This window comes from Haliaeetus albicilla, chromosome 6 (genome assembly GCF_947461875.1).
Source record: "Haliaeetus albicilla chromosome 6, bHalAlb1.1, whole genome shotgun sequence".
NCBI classification, from domain to species: domain Eukaryota; kingdom Metazoa; phylum Chordata; class Aves; order Accipitriformes; family Accipitridae; genus Haliaeetus; species Haliaeetus albicilla.
Window position 1 is genome coordinate 19,751,431 of NC_091488.1, and position 24,338 is coordinate 19,775,768.

Genomic DNA, 24,338 nt, shown 5'->3' on the forward strand with positions numbered 1-24,338 from the left:
CTGACTAAATAAATTATTGATTTCTTTAAAACACAAGGGACGGAGGTGTGCCACTGTGGTAAGGATTAGGATGCACTTAGGACACAGGGGGAAGATGGACAGGGAGTAGTGGTGGATTCATTTGCCCAAAGCACAGGTTAGGAAGGAGATGTGTTTCTACTTGTGAGGTAGCTTTGAGAGGGCTGAGGATGAGATCAGGAAGTTGGGGAAGGGGTTGGGAGGAAACAGAAAGACAGCCGAGTTAGTAATTATCCTTCACCATGTGTTTCTATGTCCCACAATTATAAGGTACAATCAACAATCTCAGTCTGTAGTTGTAGACAGCCGGGGGGGGGGAACCACCTGTATTGGTCGTTTGAAAGCATATCATTTCTGTAGCAAAGGAGATGCTGATACTGCTAGGTCTTCAAAATACTCAGTTTGTTTTCTTTCTGCGCTGCTATCATTCCCTTGGGTTTCTTGCTTGAAGTTTCGATTTCTTCTATTCTTGGTAATGTTAATGCTTGTTGGTGAGGACATTCTTCTAAATTGTCTTCTCCCTCCTAAATACTGAAATGGAATGGGAATTTCAGAGGCTGTGCAGTGGTATGGGAGCAAAAGTCTATTAACTGCTAAGTGGTTTAAAAAATCTGACTCTCAGAATCTCAAATGTAATACTAATTTTTAGGGGAAAAAAGAGCTTACAATTAGTAGGATATTATTTCGTAATATGATGAGAGAAGCTAAGGTATCTCAGAGAAAAAAATCTATCACAGTCTCTTGAGTACTTTTTCGGTACCTTGATTTTTTTGTGGGTTTGGATATACTAAAAACCCTTCAAAGCATTGCAGAGTTTAAAGCAATGAAAAGTAAGTTCTCACACTGGGGGTTACCAGGCAGCAAAAATTAAAGAAAGTACTATCAGATCTGGGTTGTACTAGATAAAACAGTTTTCAGTAATGAGAAGAAAGCCTATTCTCTTTCAGTATCAACATTCTTCTTGTTGATAACATTGGCTGTATACTTGGTTTGACATATTGGTTTTAATGAAAGTTTGTTGAGATCATTCCCATCTGTTAAAGGAGACAGTATTCTTCTAGCTTTGAGCACTGATCAGTCTGTTTCAAATTCTGTTCTGAAATTATTGAATTTTTCAGTCTCTGTACTCTTCCTAAATCCATGGAAAAGGAAACCTGTTACAGCTGCAGAATCTCTGGAGAAGTAAAATACTAATAAAATTGCACTTTGTAACATTCCCAAGGAATATTACAACTCTCATTAAGAAGAAAAATGTTTCATTAAATACCTTTTGTTAGAACCATTGACTTAGAAAAGTCTGAGTCGGTGAAAGGGTTGAAAAATAACCTAGGTAAGAACATCTTGCACACACAGTGTCTGAATAATGAATTACACGTAAGGAAGCATAGTTGAAAATAGTTCTTCTCTTAGGCTGGGGTGCAAGTTAGATGGCTAATGTTTTAGTTCAGGTTTTTTGTTCATTATACTTTCGGTTTCTAGTTCCACACTTTACTGTAGAGTTCTTCATGAACAGTTTTCACCTCGAGGAATGAATAATCTTCACTTTAGAAGACACAGCTCTGACAAAGGTAGTGTTTCCCTAAATTGAACAAGTAGTTCTGTGAGCAGCAAAATAAATGAGATCTGGTTTCCTGTGAATTTGTACCATGGATTTAATTCCTCTTATATCTAATAAGGTGCTGGTTTTTATTAGATTTTCTCATTGCTAGAAATATTATGCCCTATTTTGCACAGTTTCTCCATTATTAGCTGTTGACAGATTTGAATTTCAGGTCTTGGGATTTAATTACTTTTACAAACTAAACTAGAAATACATTAAAATTTCCCTTATGTCTTTCTGATAGTCCACTACCAAAGGTTCATCTGTGTGAAATAGGTGGTATTCTGTCATTGGAAAGTATATGTGCCTGAAGATACGGTGCACACTTGTAATTTCTGTCTGTTATTTTTGAAGTCTTTATGCTGAGCAATGAATTTGAATTATATGAAATAGAATCTAGAATTGTTCCTGGGGCATAGCAGCTGCATAGGGAATGTTTTCTTCAAAAATCTGAAGATTTTTTTAATTAACGCTTGGTGATCAGATGAATCACAATCCAGCAGTTGGACATTTGAAGTTCCTTTAAAATAAAGGATATGTTTGAAGTTCCTACCTCAAAAGGCAGGCTTACAGCTGTAGTTTTAAAGTGCAGAATCCAAAATACGAAATCCAGCTTCTACGCTAAAAGCAGCCTTTTAAAACTTCTGGTTATTTTCAGAACTCCAGCAGAGCTGGTGGCAGGAAGTTAGGGTCAAATTTAAGAGAGTTGTAGTCCTTATCTGCAGTTGATATCCATCGGCTTAAACAGAAGATGTCTTGATTTGAGTATATGGATATGTAGGAAGACCCACAGCACTCCCAAGGATAGAAAGCAGCACTTAAACGAAGTGAGGATTTTTTTTGCTAAGCATTTGACCAACATGTACTGTGCAAATGCCCCATCAAGGTGACAGGCACGTATTGTAGCAGCAAATTACAGATGTGTAAGGAAGAATACTGCTGGCTGTCTTTTGCTCATGTTGGGGCAGCATAAAAAGGATCAGCGTATGAGTTGCAGAAAGAGGGCTGTCTGACCATGACTGTTATGACAAAGCTTGGAAAGCATAAGCAGGTCATTTGTGTAGACCATTTGGCATTCTGGCTGCAAGTGATTTCTCAAGGGGCAATGACGCAAATGTGCTACAAACCAGGTCACTCTTGGCAGCTGATGTAGTTCTTGGTGTTAAGTGGTGTTTCTCATGGGCAGGACTATGCCCCATGAATAGGAGAGTGGCACAAAAAAAAAATCTGAGAAGAGGTATTTGCCCACTGTAGGTGAGCAGATTATTTGGTTACCTTGGTATTTGTTCGCACCTTTTCCGTCTGATAAATCTCACATACTATTTAATACGTACAAAAGCTCAGAGAGAGCAATGGCAGGTTTTAAGAGAAATCAGCAGTTCCTTTGAGAACATCCTGCTTTAAATCCTAATTTGATTAGACTGCTTATCGATGTATGTAAAAGGCAATTTATTGCTAGGAGTGGCACAGCAGGCACAGCTTCTGAATTAGAAGCTACGTCAGAGCTTTGTGCATCAGTCAAATGGGCAGGCAGTGAGCTGAATTTTTAATTCTGTCTTTGCTGTTCTGTTTCTAAACTGATGTCCTCAGTAGCCCACCCCTGATGAAATATTCAGCACCGCCTACCGCAGCAGTATTGTAACTAAGCTCTGAAGCGTTCGGTTATGAGCAATAAGTAAGAGAATATGATTTCATCTGTCCCTTGACAAATAAAATCAAGCTATTGTTATTTCGTTATTCTGTTCCACTGTGCCTATCCCATTCTTCTGCAGCATGTTCTGGTTGCCACACTCACATTATATAGCTGGGAGAGAGAACAAACACAAGCACACTCCAGATCACTGCTTGTGTTCAAATGCATACAGTGTGCTGTGGGTCATCTGCTGTTCCAGGTGTTTGTGTGCTCCAGCCTAGCATGAAAAACTTTGAGCAAGAGAGATTTGCCTCTTGACTTTTGGTTCACACTTTCCTGTGAAGATTTTTTTGAAGTATTTTTAGAAAAAAAACTGTAAATATAGGACAAACTGCAGACTAAAGATATCTGAAGACTTGCTTTCTTTTAACCCTTCCTCTTTAACCATTAGGTCCCTATACCTGTCGGTCTGCATCTGTGGAGGGCAAAGTTCGCACTACCTCAGCTAGTTGTGGTTGTTCAGCATTTATAAGACTAATTGTTGATTTCTTGTTTCTGCCTGCTACTTTTGACCTGTAGTCAATCCATAGCCTTGCTGCATTTCTTGCCATGAGTTGAATTATGGTGCTGTACTCCATTCATTCTGTGGTATCCTTAAGTTTTGAGGGTGTTAGCTGCTTGCCACAAGCTGACAGTCCAAAACGACAACCATTGTGGTTTGGGGGTTTTGCAAAAGCAAATTCTGTGTCTGTCCTGTTTGGTGCCATTTCTTTTGTGATTGTTTTCTTCATCCTCTCTCTTAAAGTGTTATGTTTTGAATATGTAATTAGTAATGTCTTTCAGACTGCAATGGGACTTCTCAGTGTCTTGTTTTTCTGTAACTCTTCCTTGTACTTTCTGTCTTAAGATTGAGCTGAAGGGAAGAACTCTACCTTCAAAACAATATTTAAAATCATGAAGCGATGCTTAGGGTTTCTGCACTTTTATTTGAAGTTGGGTTGCCATATTGAGGTATCAGAATAATAAAGGGAAGTTGACATACATTAAATGTGTCGATAGCTTGTTAAAAGGATGTTGTAAGGTTACGCAGAGTATTGGAATGGGATCGTACAAAATGGTATAGTTCATATCAAGAACACTAATTACCGTATGACTCAATTTCAGTACATTACACTAGAAAATTCTTGAAATTGCTTGTTGTTCATGGAGGTGGCAGTTCTAGTCCGCTTCATGGGGAGCAGTTCTAGTCTTCCTCTTAGACTAGAGGCAAAAGTACTGTTAGCAGTTGCTTGATGCAATTAGCATCTTGTATCAGAGTGGTTATAATGCCTTAATTTTCTTTTTTTCTGTTAAAGGAAAACAGGAATGTTGAAGCATGGGTAAATGAATAAGCACTCGAGGATTTATCTCTACTGGAACAGACCAAGTTCAGTGAGCTGACACAGAGAAAGAAGAGGAGTTGTTATCAGTGTTACTCATCCTTAGGACAGTTGGGTATTGCACCAGTTAACAAACCTGCTTAATCCAGTCAATGTAAATCCTCCTGGGTCTGTCTACAGTAGCATTTTAGCTCACATAGGAGTACATTTTGGTAACAAATGTCTCGGTCGTCCCTATTTACTGTGTTGTTCCACTTCACAACTTGCTAGTGTAAGCATGGGCTCTCACTGTTCTTGAGAACAGGCACTGGAGAGGTCCACTTGCTTGTTAAATACAGGCACTTTTCTAGCAGTAGATGGAGGTGCAGATAAGCATGCTGAGGACTGGGAAACTAAAGATGTTCTTTCTGAAGAAAAGCGGTTCCTCTCTGGTTTTGATTGTCCATACTTTCCAGTTAGTATTTCTTTTTGTCTTTTTAAAGGAGTCAAGTGGAGTTGAACTTTTTACCCAGGGTAAAATAAACAGTCACAAATCCAGTGTGCAGCTGCAGTAGTTATAAAAATCTGTAGCTGGGGAAGGTTGGACAATTCCTGTTATGTTTAATACTTTCTGCCATTCTGGAGGTCAATGGAATTGTTGTTTCTAAATTGCCCCAGGCACTTGGCTAGTACTTGAGAGGGAGTGTCTTCAATTTTGGACACAAGGGAATGTCATCTTTGCCAAACTGTAAGTGTTGAATTTCCACCCTCGTTTCTTTAAAACCAGCACATTTTTCCATGGCAGCAATTCTTCCACTCAGATTTGATGGGTATATCTACACTGTACAGAAATTTCTCAGTAAACTTTAAACAGATTCTCTGGAAGTAGTACAATTATGTGCAGGTCTTACCATAAGGTACTGTAAAACCTACCTTCTAGTTTTCAAGAGATCATTTGGTGTGTCTGTGCTGTATCATACAGGCTTACCATTCCTCCTGTTCTGCTCTGCCCTTTTTGCCCATAAGGATAATGCAACTGGAACAAGCAGTGGAAAGCAACCTTCGTAGAATGTGTATTTGCACAGGTACCCTGGAGTGACTTCCAGCACTAACTATGCCTGTGCTTTCTCCCCATAATTGACTTGACATATTTGTGCATATCCAGTAACCTTAGCTTTCCAAAGAAAAATCTGAATTTTCTGTGAAGTGGTTATTTACCTTTAATCTTCTCCCTTGAAGCCCTGTAACATTCAGTTGAATAGATGATTTGTTAGAACTCTAGCAGAAAATATATTGCTCGGTCAGTGGTTAAAAATAGCAGAGAGTGCTCCCACAAAAGCAAATGAATTCTGTGTTAAGCTTTACACAGTAGCATTTAGATAGATTTTGTATGCTTAAATACTGACATGATATGGCCCAGGTGGACTGCCTGATAAGCAATTAAGACCTCTTCCACCCAAGGACATTGGTTTTTAAAGTATTTGGCTAGTTCTGAGAGAGAGAGAGAGACTGACTTCAGCTTTTTTTTTTTTTTTTTCCAAGTAGTCTTTTTTTCATCATCACAAGCTTATGGTCTTTACTAAGTCACCAGTTTTGCCACTTTGTTACCTCTATAAAATACTTTTATAATTATTTAAATGCCATAAATAGCTCAATAAGATACCACTGAGCTATTTGTTGGAGCAAGGTGATATATTCTGTTTATGTGGGGAATCAACCAATGTCACAGAATCACAGAATGACTGAGGTTGGAAGGGACCTCTGGAGGTCATCTGGTCCAAGCCCCCTGCTCAAGCAGGGCCACCCAGAGTCAGTTGCCAGTGTTCACTCACCCTCACAGTAAAAGAGTGTTTCCTGGTGTTCAGAGGGAACCTCCTGTGTTTCAGTTTGTGCCCATTGCCTCTGGTCCTGTCACTGGGCACCCCTGAAAAAAGTCCAGCTCCATCCTCTTTGCACCCTCCCTTCAGGTATTTATACACATTGATAAGATCCTCCTGAGCCTTCTCTTCTCCAGGCTGAACAGTCCCAGCTTTCTCAGCCTTTCCTCATAGGAGAGATGCTCCAGTCCCTTCATCATCTTTGTGGCCCTTCGTTGCACTCTCTCCAGTATGTCCCTGTCTCTCTTGTACTGGGGAGCACAGAACTGCACACAGCACTCCAGGTGTGGCCTCGACAGTGCTGAGGGGAAGGATCACCTCCCTCCACCTGCTGGCAATGCTTTGTCTAATGCAACCCAGGATACCATTAGCCTTCTTTGCAGCAAGGGCACATTTCTGGCTCATTTTCAACTTGGTGTGCACCAGAACCCCCAGGTTCTTTCCTGGCAAGCTGCTTTGCAGCTGGTCAGTCCCCAGCATATATTGGTGCATGGGGTTGTTCTTCTCCAGGTGCAGGACTTTGCACTTCTTGTGAACTAACTGTCCTCCCTTAGTGTGTTATGTTTTAATAAGCAAAGGTACTTGCCAGCTAGAATGACGGTTCCGTGTTGCTGAGGCTTCGTAAGTTCTGCACACCACTCAGGAGCTTGGAAGAACTGAAGAGCCTCAGTTACTTCTCCAGGTTGGAGACTCATCTCTATCTGCTAGTAAAATATGTCCTTTGCTGCAGCTTAGGAGAGAAGGAAAAAAATCCTGGAAATAGATCCAACATTTTCCTCTTCTAAGCATTTCTTATTTTCTGTCCAGATTATTTAACTATCATAGAAAATTAGGCAGAGAATAGTAGATGATTAAAATAGTTATAAATGCATTTCACTGACATTGATGTTCTCAAATGCTTCTATTAGTAGCATGCTATATCCTCCCCATCTTTTGTAGCTAAATGGTCTATTGTGTCTTGTCATGGGTGCTCATGTTCATCAGAAAAGATATGAATCCAGATTCTTGTGTGCACAAAGCCCTCTTTTAATCTCATAAATATTGTGAACATGACTTTAGTCAGTAAAAGACCAGATCCTCCAGATATTGTGAAAAGGATGAATGGCTTCACATGACTTCGGATTAGGGTGGCTTTTTCATCAGGGAAAGATATCTTGGTTTCCATCTGCTTTTCAGAAATTTCATCAGAATAAAAAAGTCTTATGAAGTTTATTAAGAGAATATTTTTCCTCTCGTTTGAAAAACACTGTTTTGTTTCACTCGCACTCCTAAGGAAATCTGGTCTTGTGATCCAAGTGTTAGAAGTGAAAACCAGGAACTTCTGAGAATAATTATGGACTCAGATTATAAACAAAGTAATTTTTTTATTTTCTGGGCATCTGCTATTTCAGTGGGTATTTAAATCTTTCATTCTAAATAATTCATCCTTTAGCAGGGGAGATTTGAAGGTGTTGCCTTTATTTTCTTCAGGAGCTGATGGCTAGTGCGCTCTGTCCTGGTAGGTCCTTCTTGAAGTCTCTATTCTGTATCCTATCCGTTACTCTAGCCTGAAGTATTTTTTCATGGACACTTCTCTTTAAATAGCAAGTTATCATCCACACCACAGGTCCCACAGGAAGTTTATGACCGAGAGACCGCTCTGGGCTCACAGTGGCAGCAGGTTGAGGTTTGTACCATGTCTATTTCACAGCTTTTTTTAAATATCTCTCTGGAGGAGTCTACAGGTGACTTTACGCACAATGGATTTTCATCCTAGAATTAAGAAAAAATGCACTAAACTTTTAATAATTGTCTAGTGGTTGGTTGTATTCTTTCCTATTTTTTCTTATTTGATTGGATACATGGAAATGTGTGGATTTGGTGGGGATTTTCTAACTCTGCAGTCATTTCACCTGTCATTTTCGGATGTCATGGAAACAACAGGCCAAGAAATTCTGTCTTAGAGGGCATTGTTTCTGCTGGTAGAGGGGCTACAGTTGTATGATAATGTTGAATATATAGGAGTGTGTGTATTATTTTAAATCAGTATAATGGATATATTTTATTTTTAAAAGCATCGTAGGTCAGGATTACCTCATAGTTACAGATTTGTTCATAAACACCTATTTGAATTGATTTCCTGCGCTATCGTGTCTTTGGTGTAAGTGAAAAGAAAAGCTGGAGCACTCGGTTTTGAGACGATACAGATAAAGCATGTGGTGCTACTAAAATTTTTTTAAAGTCTCATTTTACTGTTTTATGAGGCGGCATGGCTTCTCTCGGCCTTTCTCATTTGTATTTCTTGATAATTGCTTCTACCGTTATACTTTAAGGAACTAATAAGTTAGTTCCTCATGTGCCAAATTTAAGATATCGTTCTTTTATTGGATGGATAACTAAAATCTGAAAACATCTTGCAGTTGTCCAGCTTGCAAATATGATCTGAGAGCACGTTAGCTCAGATGAGCTTGACTTTCTGAATGCATAGCTTCTATTCAGATGGGGAGGCACTGGCTTGGTGAAACATTGCCCACTTACAGAAATGTCATTATGCTTAGTTATTGAAAATTTTCTTGATGCACTGAATATACATGTAATTTAATTCATAAATATGTCATCTTCCCGTCACCTTAAATCAAATCAGTGACATCAGTGTCCATGCGTACTAAAGCAGCCCAAAATCATGGGAGCACAGATGCTCCAACAACAGCTTCCACTTCATACTTACTGTTGAATGATGGATTTTCTTTTTCCAGTTACTTGGTTTGGAAACACAATTGTGTCATTCTGTGTGATTCACTCTAAGATGAGATTCCTAATAGGGAGTGTTAGATTGTGAAAGAAGCAAATTAATCATCTTAATTCTTACGTGCCAGCAAATTGCAAGTGTCTAGTGAGAACCAGTTACAGAGTGTCTGCACAAGCTCTATATTACAGCTTTATATATGATATATTAAAGAGCTAGCATGTCAGTCATCATTCGCAGAGCAGCCTCTGGAGTTGTTATTCAAGGGAATTTAAACACTGAAGTCTAAAATGCATCACTGTGGGCAGGTATCCTGAGGGGGAGGGCTGAATATGCCTCTAATGCCAACAATGTACTAAGTTTTGCTTTACTCAAGCATAACTTTCTCTTCAGATGTGCAGAGTGAAAATTTACAGGTGCTTATATGGCCAAGATTATATGATGTATTCTTGCTAGGCAAGCTCTTACAATTGACATAAAAAGGGAAAAGAATTACTGAGGATATGTGATTTTACCGAATGGCTGGATTGATGGAAATGTTGCAGTAGTCTAACAGTCAGTTCCTATGCACATGGGATTACAAATGAAGCAATCTTTCATCAGCGCAGCTTTCTCCTGCTGTGTGATTCTCATATGCCCAATTTAATTGAAAAATGCATTTTCCTGAACAGTGCTACGTACCTAGGTGGGGTTCCAGTCCTTTCACTGTTCTGCTTCCTTCTATTAGATCATGCATTTGAAAAACAGCGTAAAAGTCATCAAAATAGGTCATTATCCCACTTAATGGATATATTTGTTAAATTTAATAAATACGTCCCTCTAGAATACTCAGAAAACCCAGGATACGTTTGGCCTATCAAGTGCTAAAACTGCAGTTAATAAATAGGAAAATTATATTTTATCTGAAGCAGATGCTGCATAATTTCAGTTTTGGTGAATTCTGATTTAAACTATTACAAGTGAGTCAAACAAAAAATGCTCCTTTTGACCAAGGGAATTGGATGCAACAAATTAATGCTCAGATTTATATATTTTTATGGAGTATTTAGTGACTCTCAAGCTTGCCTCCAAGTTGAGTATGCATCAGAAATTGTTGTGGGATTCGTACTCTGATCTTTAGAAGTGTTTATAGAAAATAATGCGTAACTGACTTCTTTCAGGTGTTAGAAAGTGGTAGAGTTTTAGGTTCTAATGCAGTGTTTGAGTTTTACTGAGTATTATAAGGTTGGCAAATAAATCTGATCATTTTTATCAGTAAAGACTGATGAATAATTCATAAATAAAGTAATTATTTTCAGAAAATAAGACAAAATTCTGTAGCAGTTTTTCATATAAATGCTTTTTTGCAGGGCAGTTTCACTTATAAGCCTTAAAACCTACTTATTTACGATGGAACTGTACTTGGCTTTTTCTACTTCACACAAGACTGAGAGGGGATAATGAGTGCTGTTCATCTGGCAGAAATGTCAGTGATGATTGGGGGGGGGGCTGTTTATTTTAATTCAGACTCTTCAGCCTATTTTGAAGCACTTAATGATATGTTAATTTGGAATTAAACGTGGAGTTAAATTTAAACCTGGGGAATTTGTCACAGTGCCTTATGTGGATCAGGATGATGACATACAATGTATGTTCTTGATTACAGCATGGAGTTTCAATTCAATTTTTTCCCTGAGCATTTTTTAATATTCCCTTGCCTACCTTGATGTTAGGTTGCCATTGTTTTGCCTGGAGAGGAGCTTTACGCATGCTGGAACTGAGAGATGCCAATGTTGAAAACATTGGGCTAAATGTACGAAAAACTATGTTTCATTTAGAATTTTTACCCAAAAGAGTGCCATAGCATGGAAGCAGGATTTTTCTGCATTTTATTCCAGAGCTTTTGAGGCTGTGAATGGTGAATTATTTTTCTGAGACAATATTATTAATTTAACCAAATTGAATGAGGAGGGGGTGAGAAGAAGGGAAGGAGACCACAGAAATGGACAAAAAGTCTTGAAGTTATGAAAGGGGAGAGCAGGGTCTTTAATTTCTACTTAACTCTTTTTCAGAGATAACACGGTCGTCTGGTTTGGGATGTACATTATCCCACAAACTTCCTTTAATACTCTGTGCTTTGAAATGAGGGGGAAATGCAGTCATTAATCAGGTGACTGGCTGTTAAAAAAAATATAAAAGTGCACACATCTATAGCCATGTATCAATATTTAATTTTAGTTAATAGCTAATTTATGTAGCTGTCAGGTAGCTAAGGGTCTGTAGTAATTATAATACTCTTTCACTGAAGGTAAAGAGCATCATAGCAGCCTTCTTACAAAATCAGTCAAAATTTCAAGACCTTGAGTTTCATAGCAGGCTATAAAAGTGGAGAGGATGATTCTGGTTCTTCCTTGATTAAGTGGTGTGGAAATTCTAATGAACCTTTGCTCAAAGCTCTCTGCAGTTGCATAGCCATGTACAAAACTAAATTTGCGTTGAAGTCCATCCCTAATTAAAAAGACACCTAGGTCATATTGAAATGAATCATTACATGGTAATACAAGTTTTCCTGAATTGGATCTCCCAAGCTTTCTCATGCTTTGAACACTGTTCACTACCAGAAAACTTGTTATAACATGAGCTACCTGCAAAAGGATAATTGCTCTGTATATAAGTTAAACATCTTTAGGTTTTTTTATAATTTAAGACAAATAGTCTGCAAGGCAAATCTAACTGAAACATTATTACATGTACCTGCTTATAGGTTGGGTTATTTTCATGATGTGATTTGGAAAACATTGAAATCCACATGCTGAAAAAGCAGAAGCAGCAAGGAATGGGAAAGAAATGAAAGTGATGAAGTTGTGCTTTTTTTTTTTTTTAATATATTAAAAGCATGTTCTTTTTAGTATGGTTCTAAATATTGCAGCTGTTCTTAAGTTCAGAGGTGTATTTCTTCTAAAGTTTGGTTCTTGGACAACAGAGTATTGTCTAAGACTATGAGATGGTTATCCTTTTACTAACTTCTAGGAAAAATTTCTTAGGCCAGTTGTTTCATAATACCTTAAATGTTCATTTTCTGAGAACTTGAGGAAGGAAGAGTCTTTTCATCTTATTGAACAAGATTTTCATACACATAAGAAGTTTCTGAAATCTGAAAAACTAGTTCTGCTACTTACTCTTGCCCTAGTGGTGATGTCTCTAAAGGACAGAAAATAAGAACTGTGAAATACTGTTTTCCATGGTTCTTGCTCTTTTAGTCTCAATTTAACCCTGAGAGAGAGACATATTGCGCTGTAAAAGTGTCCACATAAGAATACCTGTGGAGTAATTTCACAGGCTAACCAGAAGAAGAGAAGAAAGCTCAAATCTGATGGGGTGGTCACGTTTCTCTGTCAATATGGATCTGAGCATTGCAGGTTGGGCTCATTTCCGGTATTTCACAGTAATGATCTAGCATATCACTCTTATCATCATCTTCAAAGCGTGCAGGCAACAAAGCCATTCTCACACCTTCCAGTAGGCAGGTCACTTTCAATAAAGCTCTCATCAGAGTTGCTCTCTGAATTATATTTGACTTGTACTATACAAATGAATTAGTTCAATAGCGAATACCACATAATTGTGTTTTGCAGCTTGATAATGTCGTAATTATGAAACCTAGTAGTATGTAACATTATAATCTTATAATGCTTGATTCAGCAAAACACCTTAGAATAAAAATATGCGTGAAATTCAGTGGAGTTTAACTCTTTCTGGTAAGGCACAGACTTCAGTGTTGTGCTGGTTTGGGCTGGGATGGGATAGAGTTAATTTTCTTCACAGTAGCTAGTATGGGGCTATGTTTTGGATTTGTGCTGAAAACAGTGTAGATAATTTGGGAATGTTTTAGCTGTTGCTGAGCAGTGCTTACACAGAGTCAAGGCCACCTCTGTTTCTCACCCCACCCCACCAGCGAGGGGGCTGGGGCTGCACAAGGAGTTGGGAGGGGACACAGCTGGGACAGCTCACCCCGACTGACCAAAGGAATATTGCATACCATACGATGTCATGCTCAGCGTATAAAGCTGGGGGAAGAAGGAGGAAGGGGGGGATGTTTGGAGTGATGGTGTTTTGTCTTCCCAAGTAACTGTTACGTGTGATGGAGCCCTGCTTTCCTGGAGATGGCTGAACACCTGCCTGCCCATGGGAAGTGGCGAATGAATTCCTTGTTTTGCTTTGCTGTGTGCGCAGCTTTTACTTTATCTATTAAACTGTCTCAGCCCACAAGTTTTCTCACTTTTCCCCTTGTGATTCTCTCCCCCATCCCACTGTGAGGGAGGCGAGTGAGTGGCTGTGTGGTGCTTAGTTGCCGGCTGGGGTTAAACCACAAGAAGTGTGATTAAATTTAAGCACCTACTTGAAATTTCCTCTGACTTGGGCAGAGGTGTATTGGGTCTGGCTGAGATGGAGTTAATTTTCTCCATAGCAGCCCTTGTAGTGCTTGCCACGCAAACCCAGTACAAGAGGCTTGAGGAAATACCCATGGTATTTTCTGGTATATTCTCTCCTTTCACCTCGGAGGGGGAACTCCTACTTGATGAAGTAAGTTACGTATATGAAACCCACAGGATATGCAAGTGACTTAACTACCTTTCTGACTTTGTAGAATTTGCATTCATCGCAGGTACAGAAAGCCCTTTGAACCACAAGTGTTATCTCTCTAAAACCCTTACTTGTGCTACTAATGCTTTGTATTTTGGAGTTCCATGCGTAAACCCTTATTTACAACATGTCTCGGTAGAAATGACTTGTGGGGAAATAGAAGTGCTTTCTGTATGTGAAATACATCTGTTCATTTGCATCAAGTTTGTGGAAGTGTTACTAGCATAGCTGTGTATGCTATCTGTTTATGTAAGAGGTCTAATATAAATGCAGATGTACAGGTAAATAATGTTTTGGGTTTGTTTTGTTTTAAAGTATTCACCAAGGCAAAGCCTTTAAGGAGGTCTTGTCTTCATATTTACCAGTTTGGGCGAGTTTTGATTCATACAGCTGACAAGATGCAGACATTCAAATTTAGTTAAAACTTGACTGCGTTACATCAGTGTAACTCCTTCAGGCACATGCTCATGTTGAAGATTATGAACTATGACATATTGAATTAGCCCATAAAGTAGGCATACAACTGAAAGCTACATCTAAACGTGTTACCTCTTATCACATGCGCTGTAATAAATGTAATAAATAGTAAATGTTCTTAGTGAATCCTAATTGTGACATGCAGCATTGGCATGATTTTAAACTGTCTTCAAGCTGGTGTAAGATAATATGTGTGCATGTGCAAATGAGGCCATCCCTGTGACTCAAGTACTCTGTAATTCCTGCCATTAAGAAGAATAGGGTGGTTGCTGACCCTTTTTAATTTTGTCATTTTGAAAGCACATGCTCAAAAGCAACTGTAACTTTAGGAAAAACACATGTTCAGTTCAGACCAGATGGTCACTGATAAGATAATGAATATGAGGCAATAAGACTCTGCATTTGTAACAATTTATTTGAGCTGGTTCCCAAACCTGTATTTGTTGAATCAGTATATAGTCTGTCGTGTAGCTGTTGCTTACAAAGAAAGTTTGGTGTCATTCGATGGTGTCTAGAAGAGGTGTTTTGGGTACACTTTGTTTCTAATCTGGTTTAAGACCTTACATTGCTTTATAAAACTTCCAAAATTACAATTGCCAGTTTTAAAGCTGCTTTTCAAGTAAATTCAAAAGTCTTGCACATAATAGTCATTGCAGAGCTTTTCATCTAGTAGATAGGCTCCTTGAAAAGCAAACACAACAAACAAAGATTATAATTACTTTTGGAAATTTTAAATAATGAACTATGAACTAAATCAAAATGATGGTTTGAAAGATAACTAATGGATTGCTGTTCCACATGAGATTTCTGTCACTATATCTATGCCAGTTAACAGCTGGGGTAAGTATGCCCCAGAGTCCAACATTGGAAACAACGTTGTATGCCAATAAAAAGTAGATAAAGTTACAAAATAGCATGGGTTTTGCCACTCTAAGGCTCCATCAGGTCTGTTGGGATTTGTCATGGTATCTTTGCTAGTACAGTGCTCTTTGCAAAGCTTTACAAGTAGAAGTGTAGTCTAGGGCCATTGTGGACAAATGGCTTCTAACAATCTGGCATCCACCAAAAGATTTTGTAATAAATTTTCCTTCTTTTCCTGTGCTGCTCCTTTGCTTTTGGCTCCGTGTGTCTCTTTGTGGGATAAGAGAATAGTCTTGAAAGGATGTTGTAGTGCTATTACCCTTCTACCTAGTTCTCCAAACATATTTCACTTCAATTTTTCTAGATGCTGTTGTTGAGTAGTAATAACCCATGAGGGAAATGCCTGCAGTGAGCCCAAGAATGAGTGAAACTTCCTTAGAGATAAGTCTGAGAAGTGTTTCATTGAAGTACTAGAAGTGAGCCTGTCTCTTATGCTGAGAAAGAAAGGGTTTCAGTGTCTGAAGGAGAAGCAGCAATTGTGCACCCTCACACCAACTCCAGAGCTGCTGGGGAGATTTGAGGTCCCAATTGAGTGTGGGTTTTTCTCAAGGTCGTGATTGCTTTTGAGCACATGCTGCCAGAGGCACAAAAAGTTTCGACATCCTCCTTATTCTTCTCGATGGCAGGACTTAGCAGAATGTTACAAGGCGATAATGAGCCAAGAAACAAAATGTTTATTATAGGAAGATTGTCATGGAGTTTTTGTCCTATTGGTTTGATGGGAGATTTTGAAGAGCAGCCTAGAATCTATTTTCGGCTCCTAATAATGGAGATATTCACCACACAAAGAAAACTCCTGAAACAGTCTTGAATGCACATCCTTGACTCCAGTTGTGTCTGTACTCCCTGCTTATTTAGGGAATTGTCTTTTTCAGGATGGAGGAATTGAGTTGGCAGCTGTGAAAAAGGGAGGGAATACTGTATCAATGGGTAACAGCAAGGCTGTATGGCTTTCCATTAGTGTAACTGATGATTCAAGTAGCCATCAATACTCAGAACAAAATCAACACTGGAAAATTGATCATGGACTTTGCCAGCTAGTGTCAATAACTGGAAATCCTCAGGCAAACTTTTCTAGCAGTTCAGAGATTGAAACAATTGTTTGCAAATCATTTACTCAATGCAGACACAGCTGCCTCAGTCTGATGGACTCCAGCACAGTTTCTAAACCAGGCACTTTCAGTTTCTCACTGTCGTTCAGTGTCTGATTCATCATGTCAGATGGGCTTGATTCATTTTGGCCATTGTTTCCCTGCTTGTAAAATGGATGTGATCATAATCTGCTGGTTGTAGTATCTGTCTGCCTCGCCTGAGCTATTGTGCGGGTCAGTTAATGTCCATGCTGTGTGCCGCAGCTGAATAGGAAACAATGGAGCCTGCAAGCGCCGCCGCTGTGTTCCCAGTTGGGTGGCATTGAGAGAGAAACTTTGTGTGCACATCCCTCCCAGCCTCTAGGGATTTGGATATAATCATGGTACCATGATGGGAGCTGGGTGCCCCTCTCTGTCAGCCTGGCAGGCCCAGCCATGCCTGCGCTGTGGCCTCCCTGCAAGCACTGTGCCAGCCCTGGTGCCGCTTCTTCGCTGCCAGAGTTCAGGTCCTGCTCCTTCTGCTCCTTCCTCTCTGTTGCACCATTTGTCCCTTTCCAAGGGCAGGAGCTGTCTGCACGTAACACAGAGTGCATCGGCGGCAGGAGTTGTGGAGGATTGGCACCACCCAGAGAAAAGGGGCAACCGGGGGACAGCACCCCCAGGACTGCTCCCTGCCACCACTGCATAGGCTGCAGCTCTCCACAGCTGCCCCATATGATCCTCTGGGGGCTGGGAGGACGGGGAACGAGGTGAACTGCACCCCCAAAACCTTTCCAGTTCCTGGGTCTGGAAGGCTTGCGGGCAGTAAGATGTTCAGCAGTACTGTAGTACTCACTTCCCTGTGATCTGTGATGACTCGGTATTATAATGTGCTCAACTGGTATCACCCGTGGGTCCCTGCAAGGCACTTGGACACCAGACTTCTCCCTCAGGCCACTGACATCCAGCTCCTTTTTTTGTAAAGTCTCTTTGTCCCTAGCTAATGAAAATTAACATCTGTCGTGTGATACAGTGTCTGCTCAGAATATCAAGGTGCTTCACCTGTCTCTCCTCTGATAGAAGGAGATGCTTTAATTTGATAAAGGATTAGTGTAGTGGGGAGACAAAAATCGGACTTGCCTTCTGTGCTGAAGATTTATTGAGTATCTCAAAATAGTATTGTTTTTAATAAAATGAACATGAAGAGAAAAAAAATTCACTGTTATGTAGGCTTTCTAGTAAGTCATTCTAATGAACAAATTAAATCACAGAATTAAATTTTGTGTACGCATTTGGCTTACAGCCTACTAAAGCAATTTTTGTTTAAACTGGAAAATTTGTTTTAAAACATCATTTTACAAGATTCAGGACCCATATTTGCCTCAGGGCTGAAGTTACAATTTTTTGTTTAATTTTCTTGTTCTGAACTTGGTGTAGTAATAGGGTGGCAGAGAGTTGCGTCAACTATCTCAAAGTGGTGTTTAAGAGATGTATTGCAGAGCAGAGCCCTATTACATCATCATTGATAACAGCACTGAAGCAGTGTAGCCCTAATGCTCATGACTCCATGAGGATCTGTATTGGGTTTGCATGACAAGGTTTTGGTAGCAGGGGGCAACGGGGGGTGACTTCTGTAAGAAGCTGCTAGAAGCTTCCCCTGTGTCTGACAGAGCCAATTCCAGCTGGCTCCAAGATGGACCCACCACTGGCCAAGGCCGAGCCCATCAGTAACGGTTGGTAGTGCCTCTGGGATAATAGATTTAAGAAGGGGAAAAAGTTGGTGTGCAACAGAAGCTGCAGCCAGAGAGAGGAGTGAGAACATGTGAGAGAAACAACCCTGCATACACCAAGGTCAGTGAAGAAGGAGGGGGAGGAGATGCTCCAGGCGCCGGAGCAGAGATTCCCCTGCAGCCCGTGGGGAAGACCATGGTGAGGCAGGCTGTCCCCGTGCAGTCCAGGGAGGTCCACGGTGGAGCAGATATCCACCTGCAGCCCGTGGAGGACCCCACGCCGGAGCAGGTGGATGCACCTGAAGGAGGCTGTGACCCCATGGGAAGCCTGTGGTAGAGCAGGCTCCTGGCAGGACCTACAGATCTGTGGAGAGAGGATCGCACGCTGGAGCAGGTTTTCTGGCAGGACTTGTGACCCCGCAGGGGACCCACGCTGGAGCAGTCTGTGCCTGAAGGGCTGTAGCCCGTGGGAAGGACCCACATTGGAGGAGTTCATGGAGGACTGTCTCCTGTGGGAGGGACCCCACACTGGAGCAGGGGAAGAGTGAGGAGTCCTCTCCCTGAGGAGGAAGGAGCAGCAGAGAAAATGTGTGGTGAACTGACCGCAACCCCCATTCCCCGTCCCCCTGTGCTGCTGGTGGGGAGGAGCTAGAGAAAATTGGGAGTGAAGTTGAGCCTGGGAAGAAGAGAGGGGTGGGTTAAGATTTGGTTTTATTTCTCATTACCCTACTCTGATTTGACTGGTAATAAATTAAATTGATTTTCCCCAAGTCGAGTCTGTTTTGCCTGTGATGGTAGCTGCTGAGTGATCTCTCCCCATCCTTGTCTAGAGCCATGACCCTTTCATTATATTTTCTCTCCCCTGTCCAGCTGAGGAGGGGAGTGATAGAGTGGCTTTGGTGGGCATCCAGCCAGGATCAACCCACCACAGGATCCTTACTGAGGGCTGCTGCATGGGTGCAGTGTAATTCTGTGGTGGTATGGCGCAATGTAAGGTTGGGAGGGAAATAACATTCAAAAGATTTTACTGAGGGGTCTAAAGCTCTGGTGTGTATAGAAATTTAGATGCCTTTTTTCACTAATGATACTGGGAAATAAGTGAGCCCCTACAGCGTGACATAAAGGGTCTAGCATTAGAGTGGTGATTCCTGTCCCTGAATTGCTGCAGGGTTACAATCACAGTAACAGGTGACACGTAGGGGGTCCTTAATGAAGTGGAGAGAAGCCAGTCTTAATAAAAGCTTTTGTATCATCAGCTGTCATGTGCATGCTCATGTGTGCAAGCACTTGCACTCTAGTAATGTAACTTTTACAGTCTTCAATTCTGAATTATTTAGCTCTGTAATGCCTGCTTACTGATTACATTGGTGCATTATTAGCAGTTATTTATCTTCTTCATTGCAATTGCTTGCTTACTTGAATGTGCTCTTGTGCACCAGATTCTCTCAAAGTACTTGCAAATAGCATGTTGCTCCTACAAAAAAAAAAAATCGAGATCAAGAGCAGATAAATTTTGATGTGAGAAGGGAGTTGAAATAATGAAGCACACACAACTTCCAGGCTTACTTTTAACACAGAGTTGGACAGTATGTCCTTATACGCCTGATGGAGCTGAAAAGTGCTTTGATTGTTCTCACCTTGCTTCAAGTAAGAAAAAAAAAAAGCCAACCTAGATAATACAGCACAGCTTTAGGTCACAGTTGCTTATAAAATAATTTGCCTACAGATGTCTATTACGGTGTGTTATAGTAAGCCAAATTTAATATACTAACTGTTGTGGTGATTTAGGATTTAAGAGCTGTGATGAGCTTTGATAGTGAGCATTTAAGAGGAAGGGAAAATAACAAAGACATTCCTTCCTGTAGACCCTCTTGCGTATTGACTTATGGCAACATGTTGAGTTGAAGGGAATTGATCTGTGCTTCTTTTAAAAGTGGTGGGGAAGAGTCCAGGAACTTGTAAAGCATAGACCTGTGATCTGTTATGTGGTGGAAATGTGGGTAGGAAATGGTATTCAACAATTCTGGTTGATGTTTCAAAAAAATGCCTTACTTATCAGCAGTGCTCATCACACAAGCCTTTATGTTTTTCTTTATCATAAGAAAACAGAATCTCATAACAGTAAATTATTACTTTAATGGCATTGGAAATATGTCCTCAGAAATGTCAACTCTTTCAGGTAATTTCTGTGTTGAAATTTCCTTGCAGATGAATTACTTCAGAAAGAGCAAAACTATTCTGATGATGTTTTGGCCAATATGATCAGCGAACCCAGAATCAGCTATGGAAATGATGCTCTTATGCCTTCATTGACGGAAACTAAGACCACAGTTGAACTTCTTCCAGTGGATGGAGAGTTCAGCCTAGATGACCTTCAGCCATGGCATCCCTTTGGTGTTGATTCTGTTCCAGCCAATACTGAAAATGAAGGTATGTACAATAGAGGGGAAAACCACAGAATATTTTGAGTTGAGTTTTGTCATTTTTCTTCACATTGTTCGCTGAAACTTGACATCTTTCTGATGTAAGCAGGATAGAGGTTCTCAAATGTAAGTTTAGAACTGGTCTGCCGTGTCGCTGTGTCTCTGATGGAACAGAAAATCCTGACTAAAATTTGGAATTTAGACACTCAATGAATTTCAGTGTTGAGCTTACTTTCCTTTAAAAGCAAATCAAAATTAATTCCAGCAAATTATGAGTGACAGTTTTATAAAATACATGACAATGAGCTAAGGGGGATAGATAAGTCCTTAGTTTTGTGCCATAACGAAATGAGTGTTTTAGTTAAGGAAGAGCTATTTATTTGCTGGCATGAAAATGATTACCGATCCAGCACCATCCTAGCATGAGAGTTGATTTTATTTCCCCACCACCACTGGTTGTCTGGAATGTACTGCAAAAATGATCCTGTATACTCAGCAACGCAACTGGCTAGTGAAGACTTTTTTCATGAGGACTATTTTATGTTGTTCATGGACTAATTTATTGAAATGACTGCATAATACTTTAATAATTTATGTATAATCTGGAATTGGTATTTTATTTAGGTTACAGAGCCAATTAATCAGAAATCTGAGGGACTTCGATCATGTCATTCAAATTCCTGCTACTGTGTTTGTTCTCTTTTATCAGTTCAACTCCACCATCATTAGTGATAAGTTAATCACAACGGTGGAAGTTTGATACTGCAAAGTAGCAGACAGAGGCTGAAGCTACAGAAGCATTTTTTCAGGCAAATTTGTGTTTTGTGGATCTGTGATTTCTAGCTGAACTACACAGACATTAACATCCTCCAGAAGTCTTTTGAAATCACTGGCTTAGGCTATAGCTGCTCTCAGCATGAGTTTTGAGACCAGCCTTAGGCAGTTAGTCTTGCTCCAGCATGATGCGTGAGTGACTGTGGGCAGCTGGGTGCTTGGGAGATGAAACATGGGATGTGGGCATGGATTTGCCAGGTCTGGTGCCAGGTGAAATCAGTGGAGTCAGAACCAGTTTTGTAATCAGTGGGTCATCCCCAGGAGTCAGAGAAGCATAAGATCAGGCAAAAGAAAAGGCACAGCTAGGATCTGAGCAAAGGTCAACAAATCAGTAAGGCAGAAGTATACCAGGTTTGAGGGGAAGAGGAGAGGCTGGTCAGGAGTGGGACTAAAATCGGACTGCCAGGGAGTTAGCACTACAGGTAGAGACCAAGAAAAAGAGCAGACAGAGCTGGAGCAAACTCAACAGGCTGGCCAGCAGCAAGAACCAGAGAAGACAGGAGATGGTGACAAGGACTCCAGACATGTCTGGAGGGCACTTGTGGCCAAGTGATGTGCTGAGTGGCCGAGAGCAGCTGGCTGGATTGCGTCAGGTGCCGGCAAGTAGCACAGACGGCTGTCCAGGCTGGCAGGCTAAACTTCAGTTTCCTGGGGAATCAGCTGCAGTGCGCTATAGTGCACATGTCAAGGCTGTCTGCCAGGAGCAGGCCACAGTCCAGCTGCTGGTGTCTGTCCTGCAGGAATTTTCCAGTACAGCTCTTGCTGCAGTTTTTTCCCATAGCCGAGGCATACAGGGCATCAATTTCTATACTTGCTGCCTGGAGGGGGGAAATTAATTACTTTTGAAGTCTGTCCTCCCAGCTTTCAAAATTTACTGATTTCAGTCACCAAGTTCAGAAGTTATTAGGTAGACAGGTGCACCCAGACATACCCACAGTTTAATCACACAAGCCTTCTTTTCCTTCAGAAACCTGGCTAAGCCCAGAATTTAATAATGAAAGGTACATACTTCAATGTGACAGTGAATTCCCATAGGCAAGTATATTGACCGTGGTTCTCCTTTTAAAATGTGTGACAGCAAATAAGAAACAAAAATTCTCCTGCCTTGAATAACATACCGTTTAATTATGATCCTGTGTATTTTAACGCATTACACCATTTGTTGCAGCACTTCCTAATTACTGTGGGAACCTCTTTTAACTTTCATGCCTTCAAGTTTTTGGGGTTTAGGTGGTTTTTTGATATCAGGATTGTATTTGTCATGAAGTTACTGCAGCAAACAATTCTGTTAGGCCAACTATTATTACCGTTTACGTCTGCAGCGTTAGAAATAGAGATTATTTGATGACTTAAACTTCTTCAAGTCTTTCTTGTTTCCCGTTATACTTCTCTGTCATCTATCCAAACCAGTGTTGTAATGTGATCATGCCTACAATACCTTCTTTCTCTCTTTAGATACCCTCTCTATAGTTTTGCTCCTAGTATCAAAGGGGAATTTCACAGCCTCATGTTTTTCTTTCGTGTTTGTCTCCCACCTCTTTGTTCCAGAAACCCAGGACTAACTGTGCCATTTGTCCTCACATCCCATGCCTGTTTTCTTCCGCAGCCATGGTCTAATCCCAGGCTTTGTCTAAATTGCTTCCAAAAACATGCATCTGTCTTGTTATAATATGCTTTGGAAGTAGGAAGAAGTAAATAACAACTGACGCAATTTTCTCCTCTTCTTTCCTCTCCCTCTCCACTGAAGGTCTTTTTGCATAGACTGTTTTTCACACAATAAGTTCCCCTTATGCAGGGAGGGGTTGATATTTTATGCAGTACTGAACAAGTCATTGCTGTTTCTTAACAAATAACTGTTGATCAAAAAAGGTGTAAGTTCAAAAATCATGTGCTAGAGAAACTTCAAATACTGTAGAGTGACTAACCATTGCAATTTTAGTGATGGTCAGCATCTCTTGCTGCTAGGAGGTGCTAAGCATGCCAGCAAAGGTCAGAGAACTGAGCATCTCAGCTCACATTTACTTGGGTGAGGGCTCAGGGTACTCAGCACCGTCAGTCACAGCACGTTCATGTGAACAGTCTGGTATCTGGGAAATCTGCTGAGCAGTTGGTCCAGCAGATTTAACAGAGACTACCAGAGAAGTTTCAGATGGCAAGCAAGTTACAAATTCTTTTTGGTCTAGTTTGAAAGCTGAAGTCAACTTTTAAAACTCTGCTGAACACAAATCTAGAGAGCTATCAGCTCGGCGTATGCAGGTGGGTTTCTGGGTAGGAGAGTCTCTACTTCCTCACTGCAAAGAGCTGTTGCACTGTATAAGCAATAGTTTTCTTCAGTCCTGAGCAGGTATGTCAGGTAAATCGTTCACCTCATTGCAATTTGCATTCCTGTCAAAACAAATTTCTAATGGGACCATTGATGTCTGAGAGGCAACTGAACAGATCCTGGAGCTAGCTGCGTTAGGACCTGGGATCCCACCCCCTCTGTCACAGTCGCAGCGATGCACTTGTTTTTAATGAACCATTTGGGGAATGCTTAAACCAAAACGTGATTGTGGAAAACGTGGAAGGAAATGCAGCCCTTAAGTCTGTGCTTCAAAGTATCCAGTATTCTGCCTACAAGTGATGAAGTTAAAATATTACCAAAAAAACCCCTAAATTTGTCATTAGTTCCCATGCCTGTTTTCTTCCATGACCATGATCTAGTCTCAGGTTTCACCCAGAGATATTAATAATGTATTGGATTGGTACGTTGCCATGTGATCTCAAGGTTTCTTAACTCCATTTGAAATTATCCCAATCTAAACTGCATGTTTAGTTAAAAGGGTAAGTTTTATGCAAATAGTTCATTGTACTAAAATTGCTTTTTCTGATGAATGAGTGAAAAATAGCCTAAAAGTGAAAAGACCTTGAAAGTCTAACATAGCTCAGTAGTTTCTGAAAGTATTTTCTTCCTTGTTGTTTCCCTGAGGTAGTTCCCCAGTAAATGTCCACAGAAATTAACCCAAAGCACCAGGTAATACACTACACAACTTGCATGGCTGAATGAATA

General features: G+C 40.4%; 1 protein-coding gene across 4 annotated transcripts in view; it reads left to right on the plus strand.

Annotated features, from left to right (window-relative positions):
- Nucleotides 1–24,338, plus strand: part of APP (amyloid beta precursor protein) — a 233,384-nt gene that overhangs the window by 182,214 nt on the left and 26,832 nt on the right. For all 4 annotated transcript variants that reach the window (XM_069785304.1, XM_069785306.1, XM_069785302.1 and 1 more), the window contains one exon: nt 20,241–20,462. In XM_069785304.1, coding sequence (XP_069641405.1) covers nt 20,241–20,462 — 222 coding nt within the window. The remainder of the gene's footprint in view (nt 1–20,240; nt 20,463–24,338) is intronic.